The following is a 17,834-nucleotide window of genomic DNA, read 5'->3' as shown; positions in this document are numbered from 1 at the left end:
TCCTTTAAAATGTTATATCACTTTCCGTTAAAAAGACTTCCACATTTAGCAAAAATGTATGAACAAATTGTTTTAACGGGTTTTGTAGAACCGTTGATACACAGATGCGTTTCAGAGCACATATAGAAAATTAAACAGATTGTGGATGAGTGGAATGCCCTATACAAAGCTCAAACGCCACAAAAGCGACTAAAATCCAGGAAAAGCTTCCTTGGAACAGTGCAGGATGAGTATTTTCCTCTTCCCTAGGTTCAATGGACCGGCCAATCTCTAGACCTAGACTTTAAAATACGGAAAAGTATAAATAGGATAAGAACATGGGTCGCTCCAGTAAAATAAAACATTCTAAAATGGGAGAAAATAGACCAAGATGATGTGACTGTGGAGAAATACAGAATATGGAACATCTTCTTACATGCAGAAACTATCATTGTACCCTCGAAGATTTGTGGCTCGGCAGCAAAGATGGAACCAACATAGCCCAAAACTGGGCTATGAATGACATGCCCGGACACGATAAAGTAAAGAAAGTGTTTTAAAGGACAAAATAAATAGAGGAATTAGCTTTATGGTGGATGAATTATTTTGACAGTATATTTAAATAAACAAAAGCTGATGGCACGAAAATGAAAGTGTAATACTTTTGGTTCGAAACGTTATTCTAATACATAAAGGATTAAAATTTCAAAAATAAATACTTAAACCACTTAAACTTTTGTTTTATTCTATGAGCCCGTTTATATTTTAATACCATTTATGTTATATATCTGTTGAATTGAACTCTACGTTTGAATGCAGAATTTTAACAAATCCTAAACTTTTCCACAATGTCGCAAGTATGATACGTGCATTCAAATTAATTGAAACTAGGTAGGTACATCTTATAGGTATATCTGTAATAAAAATATTTATTTCTATACAAAAATGTCTGGAGTTTAAATGACTTATAAAGAAATTCTATATCTGATTATTGTAATTATTAAACACTATAAAATTATTTACAAATATTATATGTAAATTCCTGTTTATAAACTTTTTGTAATAACTCAATGTTCTTAAATATTCTTTTTTATATTGATTTGGATCAAAACATTAACAATATATATCTGAGAATTGAGAATAAACTTTTATCTCTTTATTTAGGAGTTCTTTTTAATAAATAAAACTTCAACTTAGATCAAAAATTTGCAAAGATGTGATAAAAACATAAATATAAGTGAAGTTAGACGCCTTCCTTCTCTTCCTTCTCTTGTTTCTTCACATTTCTTGACAAATTTGTCACATTTTTGACACGTCACGTCAAAATAAAGGATCCTTTATTAAAAGATTTTTGTCCTTTATTTTTCCTTAAATACAGGCGGCCTGTATTTTATTACAGGACAAAAATAAAGGACGTGATACTGCGCTTGCGTATATGTCAAAATAAAGGATCTTTTATTAAAGGACGATGTTAAATAGGGTTTCGATATCTCTCTACTATCTGGAGATTTTATGTAAAGGCAGAAACATCGTTATTACTTTCGTTTTCATTGAAAGCTATTTCGAGATTTTCTTTCAAAGAAATTTCTCTAAAAATAAGAAAAGTAAAAAAGCAGCGTAGAAACGACATCCAGCAAACCGCCTAGCGGTTCCATTTGGGAACACACATATTTTTGGCGTAATTAAGAAAAAACCAAAAGATGAAATATTATGAAAAGCTGTATAATTTATTTATTAAAATTTGTACAAAATCTTTTAAAAACAAAAACGAAGATCCTAGTGCAAAAAATAATAAATAAAAAACTGACACGAAACAAATGTCCATATTTTGGCACAAACAAAACCAACCGTCAATTGAAAAAAAAGTTATTACACTGGAAAATAGATATAAAACTAAATTTGAGTTGTGGATTCAAGAAGTGGTAATCTTTAACTAAGAATATGCCGAATCTCACTAAGCGAAATTTTACTTAACAATTTTTTACGTTTGGTGGCTCCATATGCTACCATCATGATCATCATTTGGCTCTACAACTCTATGTGAGTCTTGGCCGCGTTTACTATTTCCCTCCCGTAATATGCTAAACGTAAGCGTTAATGTGTTAAACAAATTTCACAGTCCCAAAGTTTTACCCCAGTGTCAGTGTGCAATCTCAAATGATTTTTCAAACTACCTGCATGACCAAACTGTTTAAAACAAATTTCACATTAAAGCGGGTTTTCTCCAATGTGCACTTTCAAGTGTATTTTCAAATTCCTTTTTGCAGGAAATTGCTTTAAACAAATAGCGCACTGGTAAGGTTTTCCCCACTGTGCATTCTCAAATGTTTTTTCAAAGTACCTGATTCACTAAACTGTTTAAAACGAGTCTCACACTTATACGGTTTTTCTCCAGTGTGCACTGTATTGTGTCTTTTCAAATCACCTGCTTTAACAAATTGCTTTAAACAGATTTCACACTTGTAAGGTTTTTCTCCAGTGTGCACTCTGAAATGCATTTTCAAAGCACCTACTTGACCAAACTGTTTAAAACAAATTTCACACTTGTACGGTTTTTCTCCAGTCTGCACTCTATGGTGTTTTTTCAAGTCAGTTGTCGTAATGAAACAAATTTCACACTTGTAAGGTTTTTCTCTAGTGTGCACTTTCAAATGTTTTTTCAAAGTCCCTGCTTCACTAAATTGCTTGAAACAAATTTCACATTTGTAAGGTTTCTGCCTAGTCTCAACATTCATATTTTTATTTAGTATTTTTCCTTCAACGTGATGACCTGTATACTTTCCTTTATGAGACGAATGTAACGGTTCAATAATTTTCAATGTGTTCTCTTCCTGGGTACAACCTAAAATAAAAACCAACTATAAACATGTTACTGAAACAGGAAAACCAACAATATAATATTGTTAAGATAGCCTTGCTACGCCCATGATAGAAACTGTTCAAGTATGTATTTGCCCTACAAAGTGGTCGCACTTACGCCAATTGAGCGGGGTAAGTGCGACCACTTGCCTTAAAAAAATAATATAATTTTTTCTTAAACCGATATATAAAAAAATTAAGAACTCAAGGTGTGGTCAATGCCTGTATCTTTCATGGAAAAAAATTGTATTGATTGCCGGGAATTTTTAGGGCACCTTCGAATGATTTATATTTTAACTATGTTAATTTTGTATCGCACTTACCCCAACTGACCTTACAATATTTTTGCTGCATTACCCTTATCTTTTTCCTCCTTCGCTATTCTCCTAATTATAGTCTGTATCGCTCTTCCCATTTTTATCATGTCAGACTCTGTATTATACTCCTTGTCTTGTTATGTTTCTAAGTTTACGTTTGTTCCTTAATACCGAAATTTTATCCGTCATATTTTTCAGTTCTGCCAGGAATGGAGTCAGTGTGCAAACTCAAATGATTTTTCAAACTACTTGCTCTAGAAAACTGTTTAAGACAAATTTCACATTTGATCGGTTTTTCTCTAGTGTGCACTCTCAAGTGCATTTTAAAATTACTTATTGCAGTAAATCGCTTTAAACAAATCTCACACTTGTAAGGTTTTTCTCCACTGTGCAATCTCAAATGTGTTTTCAAACTACCTGATTCACTAAACTGTTTAAGACAAGTTTCACATTTGTACGGTTTTTCTCCAGTGTGGACTCTAAAGTGTTTTTTCAAATCACATGTTGTAATAAATTGCTTTAAACAAATTTCACACTTATGAGGTTTTTCTCCAGTGTGTAGTTTTAAGTGATTTTTCAAACTTCCTTTTGTAGTAAATTGCTTTAAACAAATTTCACACTTGTAAGGTTCTTCTCCAGTGTGCACTCTCAGATGTGCTTTCAGATGACCTGCTTGAACAAACTGTCTTAAACAAGTTTCACACTTGTACGGTTTTTCTCCAGTGTGCACTCTCAAATGAGCTTTTATACTATTTTTTGCAGTAAATTGCTTGAAACAAATTTCACATTTGTAAGATCTATGTCCAACAGACTCAACGTTCACATTTTTATTTAATATTTTTCGTTCAATGTGATGATCTGTATATGTTCCTTTATGATATGAATGTAACGTCTCCATAATTTTCATTTGGTTTCCCTCCTGAGAACAACCTAAAATATAAACCAACTATAAACATTTCATTAGAACAGAAAACCAAGGAATATAATTGTTAGGTTAGGAATCTATTGATAGGATAGCCTTGCTACGCCCATGATAGAAAATGTTTGACCAAGCGGTCTAACTGTGTATAATGGACAGCCTAAGTCTTGACGTCACAAAATTGGGAGGAGCTTATATTTGGCTCCAAACAATTCTGTTTATAATGTTAAACACTCATAAGGAATTTTTAATTTATTGTTTACGTGGTTTGTGTGACAAAATAAGACTTTTCATTTAGGTATTTAGTTAAAGAAACGTGCCAATTAAGAGATTTTTATTCGTTTTTGCCCAGGTGAGTTAATTTAATGCAATGATTAGAATGTAAACAGTTTTGAGGTTATGTTTATTTTCAATCACTAAGGAATAAAAACCACCTGAGCAAAAACGAATAAAAATCTCTTAATTAACAGGTTTCTTTAACGAAATACCTAAATGAAGTCTTATTTTGCCACACATAGCACATAAAAGAAAAATTCCTTATGACCATTTAAGGTTACAAACAAAATTGTTTGGAGCCAATATAAGCTCCTCCCAATTTTGTGACATTTGTGACGTCAGACTTAGGCTGTCCATTTTACATGCATTTGATCTGCGACGGAACTGACGTCACATACTGTTTACAATTTCTTACGTGAAGTTGGCGTTGACAGGTGTTTTTGTGGTTAATAAATAATAAATATTTTATTTGGTGACATATTTTAATGTAAAATACATTGTAAAACAGGCAACATTATGTATTAAGGAAATATTATGTCAATAATTTAATGCATTCCTGTTGGTAAATCAAGAAATTATTCCGGAAACCAAGAGTCGGCCATTGTTATGTCAAGTTATTAGCTACTTTTTATCAGCTACTTTGGACGCCAGAATTTTGCTCATAGGTTCTATCCTGGGTGTTTTTATATCAATGTGTTTGACTGTTCAAGTATGTATTTGCCCTACAATGGTTCGAGATAATTCCTAGTAGCAGCAAGTGAAATTAAATTTTAGAAGGCTTCCACTTCTACATATCAAACCCTTAGTCTACTTTATATATCTCCATATAGTTTCCCATTACCCAGACAACCAAATGACGTCAATAACGTCGAGGAAACGTCAGTTCTTGGTTGAATATATACACGTGTCTGAACATTACATCATATAGACGTCTTTTATAGGTTATTTTAAATACGTCCCAAGTAGCAATTTGTCGACGCGACAACGTTGTCTACCGCGTGGCAACGTTTTGTTACAACGTTGTTATTGCCTAGAAGACGACCCAATTCTGCACTAATTTGGTGGACGATTTTTGAGTTGTCTTGACGTTGCCTAGGCAACCTTAAGCGTTGCATAAGACAACTGAAGCGACTATAAAAAGCGCCTGCGTGCAATAGTTGCTCAAAGAGTCGGACTGGTTATGTTTTTTTACCTATATAAAAAGTAAACTATTTTGACATCATATCAGGTATTTAAATTTATATAAATACATAAATAAGGACTTAAACAAAATTACCTGATGTGAAATTTATAAACGCATCTCAGATTACCGTCAAATATGGATATTCCACCTTTAAAAAACACACGCGCTCATTTTTTATCACCTTTTTAACAAAAAATATGCAAATTTAAAAAATCTAATTTTAATATAAAAGCCAGAATTTATGTTAAAGATGTTTTGTATAAATTTAATGTATTGATGGTGCTTTTAAAGGTATTAGAGAATGCCTGCATTTTTTATATTTTGTGTTTTTATTTTCTTTACATCCCAAAAAAACCAAAATGGTGCATTAAACAATATTACCAATATTACTTAAAATATACCTTATTACCAACCATAGACGGATGAGACAACCGAGAAGTCCAATCGCCGACCAAACACGGCCCTGGCCGACTATCCCAACCACTTTAGAACGCACCCTCTTATTGGGTGACAGAGATCATGTGACCAGTGCAATGAAGTGCATCATTCTCCTTAACAGCGTTGCCACATTTAGTAGATATCTACTGTTTTGGTATATTTTTGATATTATTTAAAAAATTCTAGTAGGCAATGTTTTTTATTAGATGTTTGGTATATTTCAATATTTTGTTATCACTAAAATAAAATTTGCTTTTTAATAGTATTTACCCCATTTCTAAATTATTTTCAGACATTTTGTTACAATTTCCCAAAGTCATTACCGAAAATAAGATTCAGGACGTAGATGATGATAATAGATGGACAGAGAAATGAAACTGGTAAATACCAGATCTAAATAAGGAAATCTTCATATAATTGGTTTGGAGAATTTTCAAAATAATTGTAACGCTCGGTTTTATAATCAGTTAAAGTGGATTTTAAATTTTAAGTAAGTTGGTACCTACCTTTATCACAATAATTCATATATGGGTAAATGCCAACTTTAAAGTGAACTTTACTTAATGTTTACTTTAAGTTGATTATGAAACCGGGCGACAAGTGGCCGATTTTGACAGGTAACCGTTAACACAGGTTTTACTGTATTTACAGGGCCTAAAAAGAATCTACTGATTTCTATTGATTTTTTGAAAGCAAAACTACTATCCGCTGCAAGATAATTCGGATGGAATTCAGACAAAATATGTACAAAAAGTACATATTTTGTCGGAGTTCTAGCCGAATTATCTTGCAACGAATAGTACTGAAAGAGTAAGAACTGGCCTGGCAACCCTGTCTAGCAAAGCTGATACAAAGATTTAAGCTTATCAAATCTACTGATAAAACAATGGACAATGGAGAAACCAGCTAATAAAAACAAATAAACAGGTTGTTAAATAAATCGAAAAAATCCAGCAAAATAAAATATAAAATAATAAGAAAAAAGTAAGGTTATAAAGTAAATTCTTTTTTTGCTCCTGAAGTTGCCGCAAACGTGTCACACATCCAGAACAAAGGTCCTGGGGTCGTGAGAGACAACTACCTAGTCGGCCAGAAAACCCATGGGCGTAAATTAGTTTAGCATTATAACGTTTTTAAGTCGTTGCGATTGTTGAAAAAACTTACCTGTGATATGTAGTTGTCACAATAGTAATAACTTAGTTGCCCATATAACTAAAGGTATTACTTATCGTTGTAACATCGTAATGTCAGTCGGGTTAGGGGTCGTTGGCCGAAACAACTGAAAGTCCACTGTGGCAACGTTATATACAGTGCATTTGTTTGTACTGACAACCAATGCGTCGAAAAATTGCTACTTGGGGTAAGATTAATGAATTTAAAAAACGTTGTAATCATTTGCTATCGATATATGTTTAAAATATTTTTTATAATCTTTCAATGCTGGCGGTATGTTCAGACCCTAGCTTAATTCTAGTCAATTAGAAAACAGTGTCAAGTGGGACGCTTGGCAACGAGAGTTTATTAAAAGTTGTAATAAGATACACACGTATCTTTTTATTGGTCTTGGCGAAAGTATAACTTTAAGTTATATTTTGCAAACGAAACTACACATCAAAAAGTCCAATTATAAATCCTAATCACACACACTTCAGATTTACTATACGCTCTGAGCTTCGCTGGTGGCGCTCCTAGCGGATTATTAATTCAACTTTCACCGGTAATTTTTAAATTTATTATTTAATTGTTATCGCTTAACATTTACAACGCAAAAAAGTAATTAAATTGTAATCGATTTGTAAGATTTTGCTAATCATTTTGACGTTCTATTGATAAAATATGAATTCCTTACTTCGGATACTTTCACAATTATCGTGTAGATGGCGCTAAGATTTTTAGATTAAATTATAATTACATATTACGCAACATTAAAAAAAACTTAAATTCAGTATTTAAGGTAAAAATATATACCACAGCTTTGATCAACTAATATTTTTTATAATTAATGTTTTTAATTTTAATTTAATCACTTTGACATTTATGTCAAATTTCCGGTAAACGTTTACAGACTTGCCACTACTGGCGCTCGCGAATTTGCAAATATCCCCTCTACGTACGAGCTCACAGTGTATAATAGAATTCAAGTGCGTATCAAACACGTTTGACAGATATAATCAAGCTGAACCTGATTATTCTAGCATTTTGCACGCCAACAAAAACGACAGTTTCCAAGTCACACACTTCCGTTTTGCGTCATTTTTTGTAGGCCCTTAAGGATTTTCCTCAATGTGCATTTGCAAAATGTACTTTTAAATGAGACGTTGTATTGAATTGAATCGGTAATTTAAAAAAAAACACGAGTCACATTTTCCTAATTTTACAGGAGAGCAAAAAACTAAATAGTTGAAAGATTGATGAAACGGATGACCTAAAAATCCCAAGTGAAGTGATATTGTAATTTTGTTCCTAATCTTAATGACCTATAAATCGTCTCGGAAAAAATAAAGGTTTTTTGGAAAATTACTTTTGAAATATTGGACTTATGCTGTTTTTGCATGAAACGAAAAAAAAAACAGAAATACAACCACTTATATTTTTATTTTCAAAGTACAGTAACTACAAAAACTGGTAATTATTAAAATATAATCTTATGGAAGAAAATCAAATTCATTATCTGACTCAGAGGCTACGAACGTCGCGTCGTCAGCGATGTGACGTTCGTAGCTGACGACTTAATAGAAATATTCTTCCAAAATGCTGTTTTGAACTTGCTTGATGTCTACAACTTTTTGGGATTAATGGGTACAGCACTATTTGGAGAAGCTAATGGTATTGGTAGCCACACGGGACGTTTGGTTTTGGATAGATGAAACGTATGACTAGTGAAACCGAAAATCGTGGGTCACAACTGTACCTTTTCCATGCTTATCGTATTCAAAAGACATCAACGACGATGAAGAGGTTTTTTTTGTTGCTTTGGTTCCCTTGAACCTAAGCATTCATTATAGAGGGAGTTTCGCTTGTAATATGTTGGTCACCAATTACGACAATCCAATATTTGACGCAGTGGCGTAGCTAGCCCCACAGGAGCCCCATATCGAAGATTGTCGCGGGGACCTTTTCGACCAATGATATGGCATAGTGCTAAAAAAAATTCAACAAAAGAAGCAAAAACGCTTGTATAGAATAGAATAGAAATATGCTTTATTGTCACTGAAAGCTTTACAATTTTATGGACACAGCTTACAAAGATTAGGAACAAAACACTAACAAATACAGTTTACTGAAATTACAAAAATCGTCAATATTATTACAAAATAAAAGATAATGAAATAAAACAAAACAATACAGGGTGTTTCATTCATAATTGGAAATATTTTAACTGTAGAATCCTGGGCTCAAAATATTAAGTATTAGCCCAAATCACCTACTCCGAAAATGCTTTATAAGGAAGCTTGAGTTCTTTGAAGATGGTGACTTTTAATCAGTTTTTTTAAATACCTCTAGAACATGTCTATTTAGAAAAACTAAAACTGGTACGTCTATTTATCTTCCAGAGATAAGTCGATTTCATAAATTGTGAATTCCTAGTACCGGTCATATGCGTCCTCTTTGGGTAGGGCAACGGTTATTTTATCGCATAACTTTTTTTCTTTGACTTAAGTATTTTTGACACTGGATTATTAAATCGTGAGGTATTCTAGTTTACTCTTACTTTAAGTCGGTAGGATACACCGTCTTCTATTTGAAAATGTTTCGTTTTTTGAATTTGAGCAAAATTTGTAAAATTTTTCAAAAAAAAACGGTGTATTTTACCGACCTAAAGCAAGAGTAACTTTTAGTACTAGAATACCTCATAAGTTAATAAGTTGGTGTCAAAAATGCTTCAAAATTAAACACAGAAAAAATAATGCGATAAAATATCCATTGACCTACCCAAAACGGACGCATATGATCGGTACTAGAAATTCGCAATTGATGAAATCGATTCATCTCTTGAATACACGTACCAGTTTTCGTTTTTTGTTTTTGGGTTTTTCCTTTGTAGTATATTGGCAGTTGAAAGGTAAAAGGTTGTAACCCACAAATCAACTTTTTCAGGAAGTTCACAAAAACGCTCCATTTAAGTAAATTTATGAGGAATAAACCGAATAATTTTTTTCATTAATTTATAGATGAATTATTGATCTATAAATAAATGAAAAAAATTATTCGGTTTATTCCTCATAAAATTACCTAAGAGTCTACATCAGCGCGCAGAAAACACGGTCCATGATTGTAGCTATAATTTTTAAGATTTTGTCGAGATATTTGGCACACATATTCGTAATATAGTAAAGAATGGCGGTACAGAGCCCAATTTGAGAAATATGTGCGTATGCGGAAATTACTCGATAACTAAATAAAATATTACAAAAACGAGCATGTATCGCCATTAAGAAGAACAAAAAAATGCACTTGAACAGCTTATTTCAGAAACAGACTGAGTCATGTTAACTAACTTTCGAGAAAAATGCAAAAAACTATCTGGATATGAAAATCCTTGGTTTTGTAGAGATACCATGATATTTTTTTCTTATAAGTCAACTACATATGTACAAGTAAATCAGAAATAATAATTTCCAATTTAATAATTTATTATTTTAGATGGAAAATAAGCCACAATTTAACTTTAAAATGGTTTTATTACGTTGTCTACCTTACAATAGGTGTTATATCTATTCTAAATGAATTTTTAAAACTGATAATCATTGGTGGAAAGCAATAATATTGTTGGGTAGGTACCTGCACATATTTTGAAATAAATAATGCATCTGCTATCAGTCGTTTGATATCGATGTTAGTGTCGACAACTATGCTCCTAAAATTATATTGAATTACAGTGAAAGTAGATAGTGCGAATAAAATGTCCCAAAAACCATTATCTGCTGCAGAACTGCAAGATATTGCAAATAATTTATGGGATTCCGATGATGAAGATTCCCTGCAGTAGGTGTCATTGAAAGTGACTCTAAAATTGAAGATCATCTTTCGGAAGCAAGTGAAGAGGATGATCAGCAAGTAGTATTGAGTGATAATGAAGAAGAATGTGTAGATACAAGTTCCCAGATTTCAGAGTGTGTAATTTTTGAAACTAAGGATGGAATTAACGAGAAGTGTCAACTACAACCGACAGTACGTATGCTATCCTGCGACATAATAAAAAGCAAAGTGCACAAAGTAATGTTAGCCCCTGGTCAAAGTGTAGATGATCCTGTTGACTCCCTTTGCTTGTTTGAGGACGAAAAAATTGTGAACGAAACAGTGAAGTGTACAAATAAAGAAGCCGAAAAAGTCATGGGGATAGAGGACTGGAAATATTGTGACTCTACAGAGCTACATATATGCCTTTATTGGACAACTAATAACTTCAGGTAGATCGCTCTCTCGAGGTAGACCGCATACTATAGTAGCACCTTTTTTTAATCTAGACAATTTAAATTTAACTTTAATAAAAAAACAAAAAAGAATATTAGAAATATATGGGTTAATATGAATAGTTCATTCAAGAACAGTGGTGGGCTCAATATTCTGCCAAAATGCTGTTTTGAACTTGCTTGATGTCTGCAACTTTTTGGGATTATTGGCTACAGCACTATTTGGAGAAGCTAATGGTGTTGGTAGCAACAGGGACGTTTGGTTTTGAAAAGATGAAACGTATGACTAGTGAAACCGAAAATCGTGGGTCACAACTCTACCTTTTCCATGTTTATCGTATTCAAAAGACATCAACGACGATGAAGAGGTTTTTTTTGTTGCTTTGGTTCCCTTGAACCTAAGCATTCATTATAGAGGGAGTTTCGCTTGTAATATGCCCTAAAAACACAAAACATTTCAGGAATGTACTATCAAAGTTCTATTAATGTTTGAATGTCTTGGAACATTCGGTGAACATCTGATTAAATTATTGGTGGAATGTTACAAGACATTCTATGAACATACTACCAATGTCCTATATTTTAAGTGAGGCCATTTACTATTCAATTTGCGTTCATTTTCAAATTTGCCGCCCGTGTTCTATGTAAGTAGGGTCGCGTGCCGCGTGGTCATCACATTTTCACATTTCATTATTTCATGATAACGATAACCTAAAAATTTATGATTGGATGGAAAATGGAAATTAGAATTATTAGTGGCTTTTTTTTGCTGTTCTGTATGTTAGTTTTGCTCTGGCTAGATCTCTTTTGTTTAAACAATTATGTAAGTATTATAAAATCCGTATTCAATTTTCTTTATTCTTTATACGAATTATTTATGCATATTATTACCTATTTCTTTTGATGTTTAATTGTAAAGAATAGAAAAATTACCATCCATTTTATTTTTTTTAGAATCAGCTGAAAGTGGTCTACAAAAAAACCAGGTAGGAAACGTATAGCCTTGTGGCTATGAAAGGCAAAATAAAGATAGATAAAAGTGTATTATCTAGTTGGAATAAACTCCACATTGACGATGCATAATAAGTTATTACTTTATAAACAAATATTAAGATATGTATGGACTTATGGATGCTCACTATGGGGGTGTACTTACTAGACCAAGTAATATAAAAATTATGCAAAGATTCCAGAACAAAATACTGAGAAATATTGTAGATGCTCCTTGGTATGTGACAAACAGTGATCTCCATAAGGACCTAGAAATGGAACCTGAATATAATCATCAAGAAGATGGCAGGAAGTCACGAGCAACAACTTTATAAGTATGACAATATTGAGTAAATCCAGCTCCTCGATACTACTGGGCAAACTAGAAGATTAAAGAGGACAAAGCCTTTTGAACTAGTTTGAGTGATAGGTGATAGTGAAAAGCAGAGCATAGTGCTCGTGTGCCTGAGCATGTTAAAATAGTGCACGATCTTGTTAGATTAGATAAGAGACGCCATGGGGTAAGCTCTTCATTTTAAAGAACAGTAGTAATTTAGGTTAAATTAAAATTGCTCATTTATGACCAGATTATAATTGTAATGTACAATTCAATACAATCAATCATCATCGTAGTGATAATTGTGGAAAAAAATATGACAAGATTTTGTGTAATAAAAATGTTTATATTTATCAAGGATGTATTATTTGGTATGGCCACATATACTTCTGGTATATCGTCGGTGATGTCACAATATCTCTTATCTGCTTTGTCATGAATTTTGTATGAGACGAAAAACCATTTTTAGGGTCATCTCCTGTTTTCACATGTAAATTTTGACATGTTTTGTAGTAAATAGATAGTTGAATTTACTACAAAACATGTCAAAAAATATCATATGAAAACAGGAGGTGACTGTAAAAAAAGTTTTTAGTCTCTCTTACAAAACTCAAGAAAAAACAAATCGGAGGTATTATGTCACCTCAGCGACTAAATCCAGGGACTGTCTAAAAATATACTGTCAATGTCCAAAGAACATTCGTAGACATTCATGGAATGTTCCAACAAGACATTCAAGGAATGTTTAAAATGCTGACACAGGACTTTCCTGTTACATTTAGGGGACATTCTTGTGCTTTTGAGGACATTTAACAAATGTTTTCAATGTCCTGTGTGTACATTCTAGGAACATACATGGAATGTTTGGTGTTATTAGGGTGTTGGTCACCAATTACGATAATCCAATATCTGACGTGTCTATCTCAAAAATGGAATGTGTCCCAGCTCCAGCCATAAGGGAATAATATTGTTCTGGCACATAAATTCTGTCCCGCTTCTTAATTTTTGATTTCAGCGCCCCAAAATATCTATCATTAGGCAAAAATTATGTTTATAAATTAACCACAAAAACTGCATACGCCCTGGACTCATATTGTTCTTGGACAGACCTTTAATTTTGGTAGAATATTTCGACATATTATTCTATACGTACTGGAGTCGTTTTTGCACACAATGTGAATTTATCTTAAAGAAATCGATTCCGCTCAAAAAGTTAGTGTCTCAAAATTGTGGACTTAAGCACTTTTTGGAATGACCGATTCAATTGTTTTAAATAAATTTCACACTCCTTAACCTTCGGAGTACGAAGACTGGGTCAAGCGTGACCCGAAATTCACTTATTTCTTAATATTTTATGAAATAATTTTTTTACAAATCCGATTGATCGTAAGTTCTCCTTATTTGTTTCAGTCTATTTTTTCGTATATAATTCGTGAACATGCAAATTACAGTTTTTCCTCTACGTAACATATATGATGCCGGGTCAGTCCTGACCCGGTCTTCGGATTTCGAAAAATATTTTTAATATGTTTGTAGGTACACGTAAATCGCAGCCGTCTCTGTTTACGGGTATACCTATTCAAATATATGGCCGGAGCGAATTTACCTATGCCCGTTTTCTGTAAGGTATTAAAATCTGGCCGCCGGAGCGAACTAGTGTATACCCATGGGAAACCATCTTAAAAAATTTAAATACAATAATTTAGGATTATAATGGTTATGTTTGTTTGTTTTTTGTTGAATTAAAGATACTGTTTATTAATACTGACTATTTAAAACATCCTTATAAATAAAATGAGAATGGGTCACGCTTGACCCATCTTCGTAATCTAAGTAAGTCAAATAATCTCCGTACTCCGAAGGTTAAGTTTAACTTCAGTGTCATTGTGCAATTTCAAATGTTTCAAACTACTTGCTGTAGAAAACTGTTTAAAACAAATTTAACATTTGAGCGGTTTTTCTCCAGTGTGCACTCTTAAGTGTACTTTTAAATTACTTTTTTCACTAAATTGCTTTAAACAAATAGCGCACTGGTAAGGTTTATCTCCAGTGTGCACTTTCAAATGTGTTTTCAAATGACCTGATTTACTAAACCGTTTAAAACAAATTTCACACTTGTACGGTTTTTCTCCAGTGTGCACTCTCAAATGGTTCTTCATTTCACCTGTTGTAACAAATTGCTTTAAACAAATTTCACACTTAAACGGTTTTTCTCCTCCAGTGTGCACTCTCAAATGTCTTTTCAAACTACCTAATTCACTAAACTGTTTAAAACACATTTCACACTTGTAAGGTTTTTCTCCAGTGTGCACTCTCAAATGGTTTTTCAAAGCACCTGCTTGACAAAACTGTTTAAAACAAGTTTCACACTTGTAAGGTGTTTCTCCAGTGTGCACTCTCAAATGTGTTTTCAAAGCACCTGCTTGACAAAACTGCTTAAAACAAGTTTCACACTTGTAAGGTGTTTCTCCAGTGTGCACTCTCAAATGTGTTTTCAAACTACCTGATTCACTAAACTGTTTAAAACAAATTTCACACTTGTACAGTTTTTCTCCAGTGTGCACTCTCAAGTGTTTTTTCAAAGAACCTGCTCGACTAAACTGTTTTAAACAAATTTCACACATGAACGGTTTTTCTCCAGTGTGCACTCTCAAATGGTGTCTGAAATTACTTGCTTTACTAAACTGTCTTAAACAAGTTTCACACTTGTAAGGTGTTTCTCCAGTGTGCACTCTCAAATGTGTTTTCAAACTACCTGATTCACTAAACTGTTTAAAACAAATTTCACACTTGTACGGTTTTTCTCCAGTGTGCACTCTCAAGTGTTTTTTCAAAGAACCTGCTCGACTAAACTGTTTTAAACAAATTTCACACATGAACGGTTTTTCTTCAGTGTGCACTCTCAAATGTGTTTTCAAACTACCTAATTCACTAAACTGTTTAAAACACATTTCACACTTGTAAGGTTTTTCTCCAGTGTGCACTCTCAAGTGTTTTTTCAAAGCACCTGCTTGACAAAACTGTTTAAAACAAGTTTCACACTTGTAGGGTGATTCTCCAGTGTGCACTCTCAAATGTGTTTTCAAAGCACCTTCTCGACCAAACTGTTGAAAACAAGTTTCACACTTGTACGGTTTTTCTCCAGTGTGCACTCTCAAGTGTTTCTTCATACCATTTGTTGTAATAAATTTCTTTAAACAAATTTCACACTTAAACGTTTTTTCTCCAGTGTGCACTCTCAAATGTCTTTTCAAACTACCTGATTCACTAAACTGTTTAAAACAAATTTCACACTTGTACGGTTTTTCTCCAGTGTGCACTCTCAAGTGTTTTTTCAAAGAACCTGCTTGACTAAACTGTTTTAAACAAATTTCACACATGAACGGTTTTTCTTCAGTGTGCACTCTCAAATGAGTTTTTAAACTACTTTTTGCAGTAAATTGCTTGAAACAAATTTCACATTTGTAAGATGTATGTCCAGCAGTCTCAACGTTCACATTTTTATTTAACATTTTTCCTTCAATTAGATGATCTGTATATGTTCTTTTATGATATGAATATAACGTATCCATAATTTTCATTTGGTTTTCCTCCTGGGAACAACCTAAAATACAAACCAACTATAAATATTTTATTGGAACAGAAAACCAAGGAATATAATTATTGTTAGGCTAGGAATTAGGAATATAGTGTTAGGATAGCCTTGCTACGCCCTTGATAGAAAATGTTTGACTGTTCAAGTAAATATTTGTCCTACAATGGTTCGAGATAAATCCAAGTAGCAACAAGTGAAATTAAATTTTAGAAGGCTTCCACTTCTATCCCTAATTCTACTTTATGTATCTCCATGTACAGTATGCGCAGAGGCGACTTTACCTATTGTGCAGGGTGTGCCGTGCACACGGGCGCCGAGATGTTGGGGGCGCCGAGCGCCAAAGAGCGGGTCTTTTACTTTGTTTCAACATAAAATATGCTTTAAAACGATCAATAAAAAATTACATTGGCACTTAAGCGCGATTTATAGATTGCCGTCGGCCCGGCTGCCTGTCCAACGGATGGGTGGCAATCTTTTGATTCGTTTGAAGACATACCGACAATGTTTCCAAAATCGATCGTGGAACCTATAAAGGCCAAATTGCTTGGGACTTGTAACGAAATTGACGTACAAAATATGCGTGGTCAAGATTACGCTAATGTGTCAAATATGAAAGAGAAGAATCTAGGTTTACAAATACGAATTTTAGACTTAAACCCGCCTGCATTTTATGTACACTTCGCGTCATATAAAACTGGTACACTTTTTTCCCAATGTAAACCTGTGTTCAGACTGACAATTATTGTTCGTGAATCACTTCGTTGTTGCCATAACAGATAACGGAATTGCACTAAATCTAAATACAAAAAATAACGTTTAAGATGTATATTTCGAATTGTAATACATATATTTAAATTACATACTGTTCACTGTAAAAGTTATTCATTTTGTATTAATTTCAAATTAAATTTTTAATTTTTTCAGTGTGTTTTATTTATTCTACACAACTTAATGCAGTTTTGTCCTACAATTTACGAGAAACCAATCACACCTCTCGATTTGACATTAAACATAATAATTTAAAGTCATGTCAAGATTTATTATCTATCAATATTTTTGAATTGAAATATTTTCATAAATTATAATAAAACAGGAATAAATGTAGGTATAGATACTTAATTGAGATGACAGAAAATTACAAATGTTTTAGTTTTTAGTATATTAAAAAATGCGGTCTGTCGTACAGCCCCGTTTTTACCTAGTTTGATATAATATTTTCGTTGAACTGGCAACGTTGCCCTAGAAATTGGAATGACACTTGTGACAAGATCAACTTACACAACTTGAAAAACACGATTTTCGGTTATAAGAGTTGTACCAGTTTTTTTTTGACGCGAAGTGTACCTTGTGCAGCGCACAGGCTAAACCTGGTAATAGATTCATTAACAATGTTGACGACGACAATTTCGTCACGCTGGCAAATACTTGCTAAAGAAGTGCCAACTTTAACTCTAAAACCACTCTCAAATACTCGATGGGAGAGCAGGTGGACGAAAAGTATTATTTATTATTGGATAGACAGTTCCG

General features: G+C 33.1%; 1 protein-coding gene across 3 annotated transcripts in view; it reads right to left on the bottom strand.

The window, feature by feature from the left end:
• Positions 1-1,125: 1,125 nt before the first annotated feature.
• The window catches only part of LOC126891745 (zinc finger protein 271-like), a 93,322-nt gene continuing 76,613 nt past the window's right edge, over positions 1,126-17,834 (bottom strand). For 2 of the 3 annotated variants that reach the window (XM_050661024.1, XM_050661023.1), the window contains exon 2: positions 4,224-16,316. In XM_050661024.1, coding sequence (XP_050516981.1) covers positions 14,653-16,316 — 1,664 coding nt within the window. In that variant the 3' untranslated portion in view covers positions 4,224-14,652. Of the gene's footprint in view, positions 2,822-3,161; positions 4,086-4,223; positions 16,317-17,834 lie in introns of those variants that run through there. The other variant, XR_007700534.1, reaches the window with a different exon arrangement.

This window comes from Diabrotica virgifera, chromosome 9 (assembly GCF_917563875.1).
Source record: "Diabrotica virgifera virgifera chromosome 9, PGI_DIABVI_V3a".
Taxonomy (NCBI): domain Eukaryota; kingdom Metazoa; phylum Arthropoda; class Insecta; order Coleoptera; family Chrysomelidae; genus Diabrotica; species Diabrotica virgifera.
This window is presented reverse-complemented; position numbering and strand designations above follow the sequence as displayed.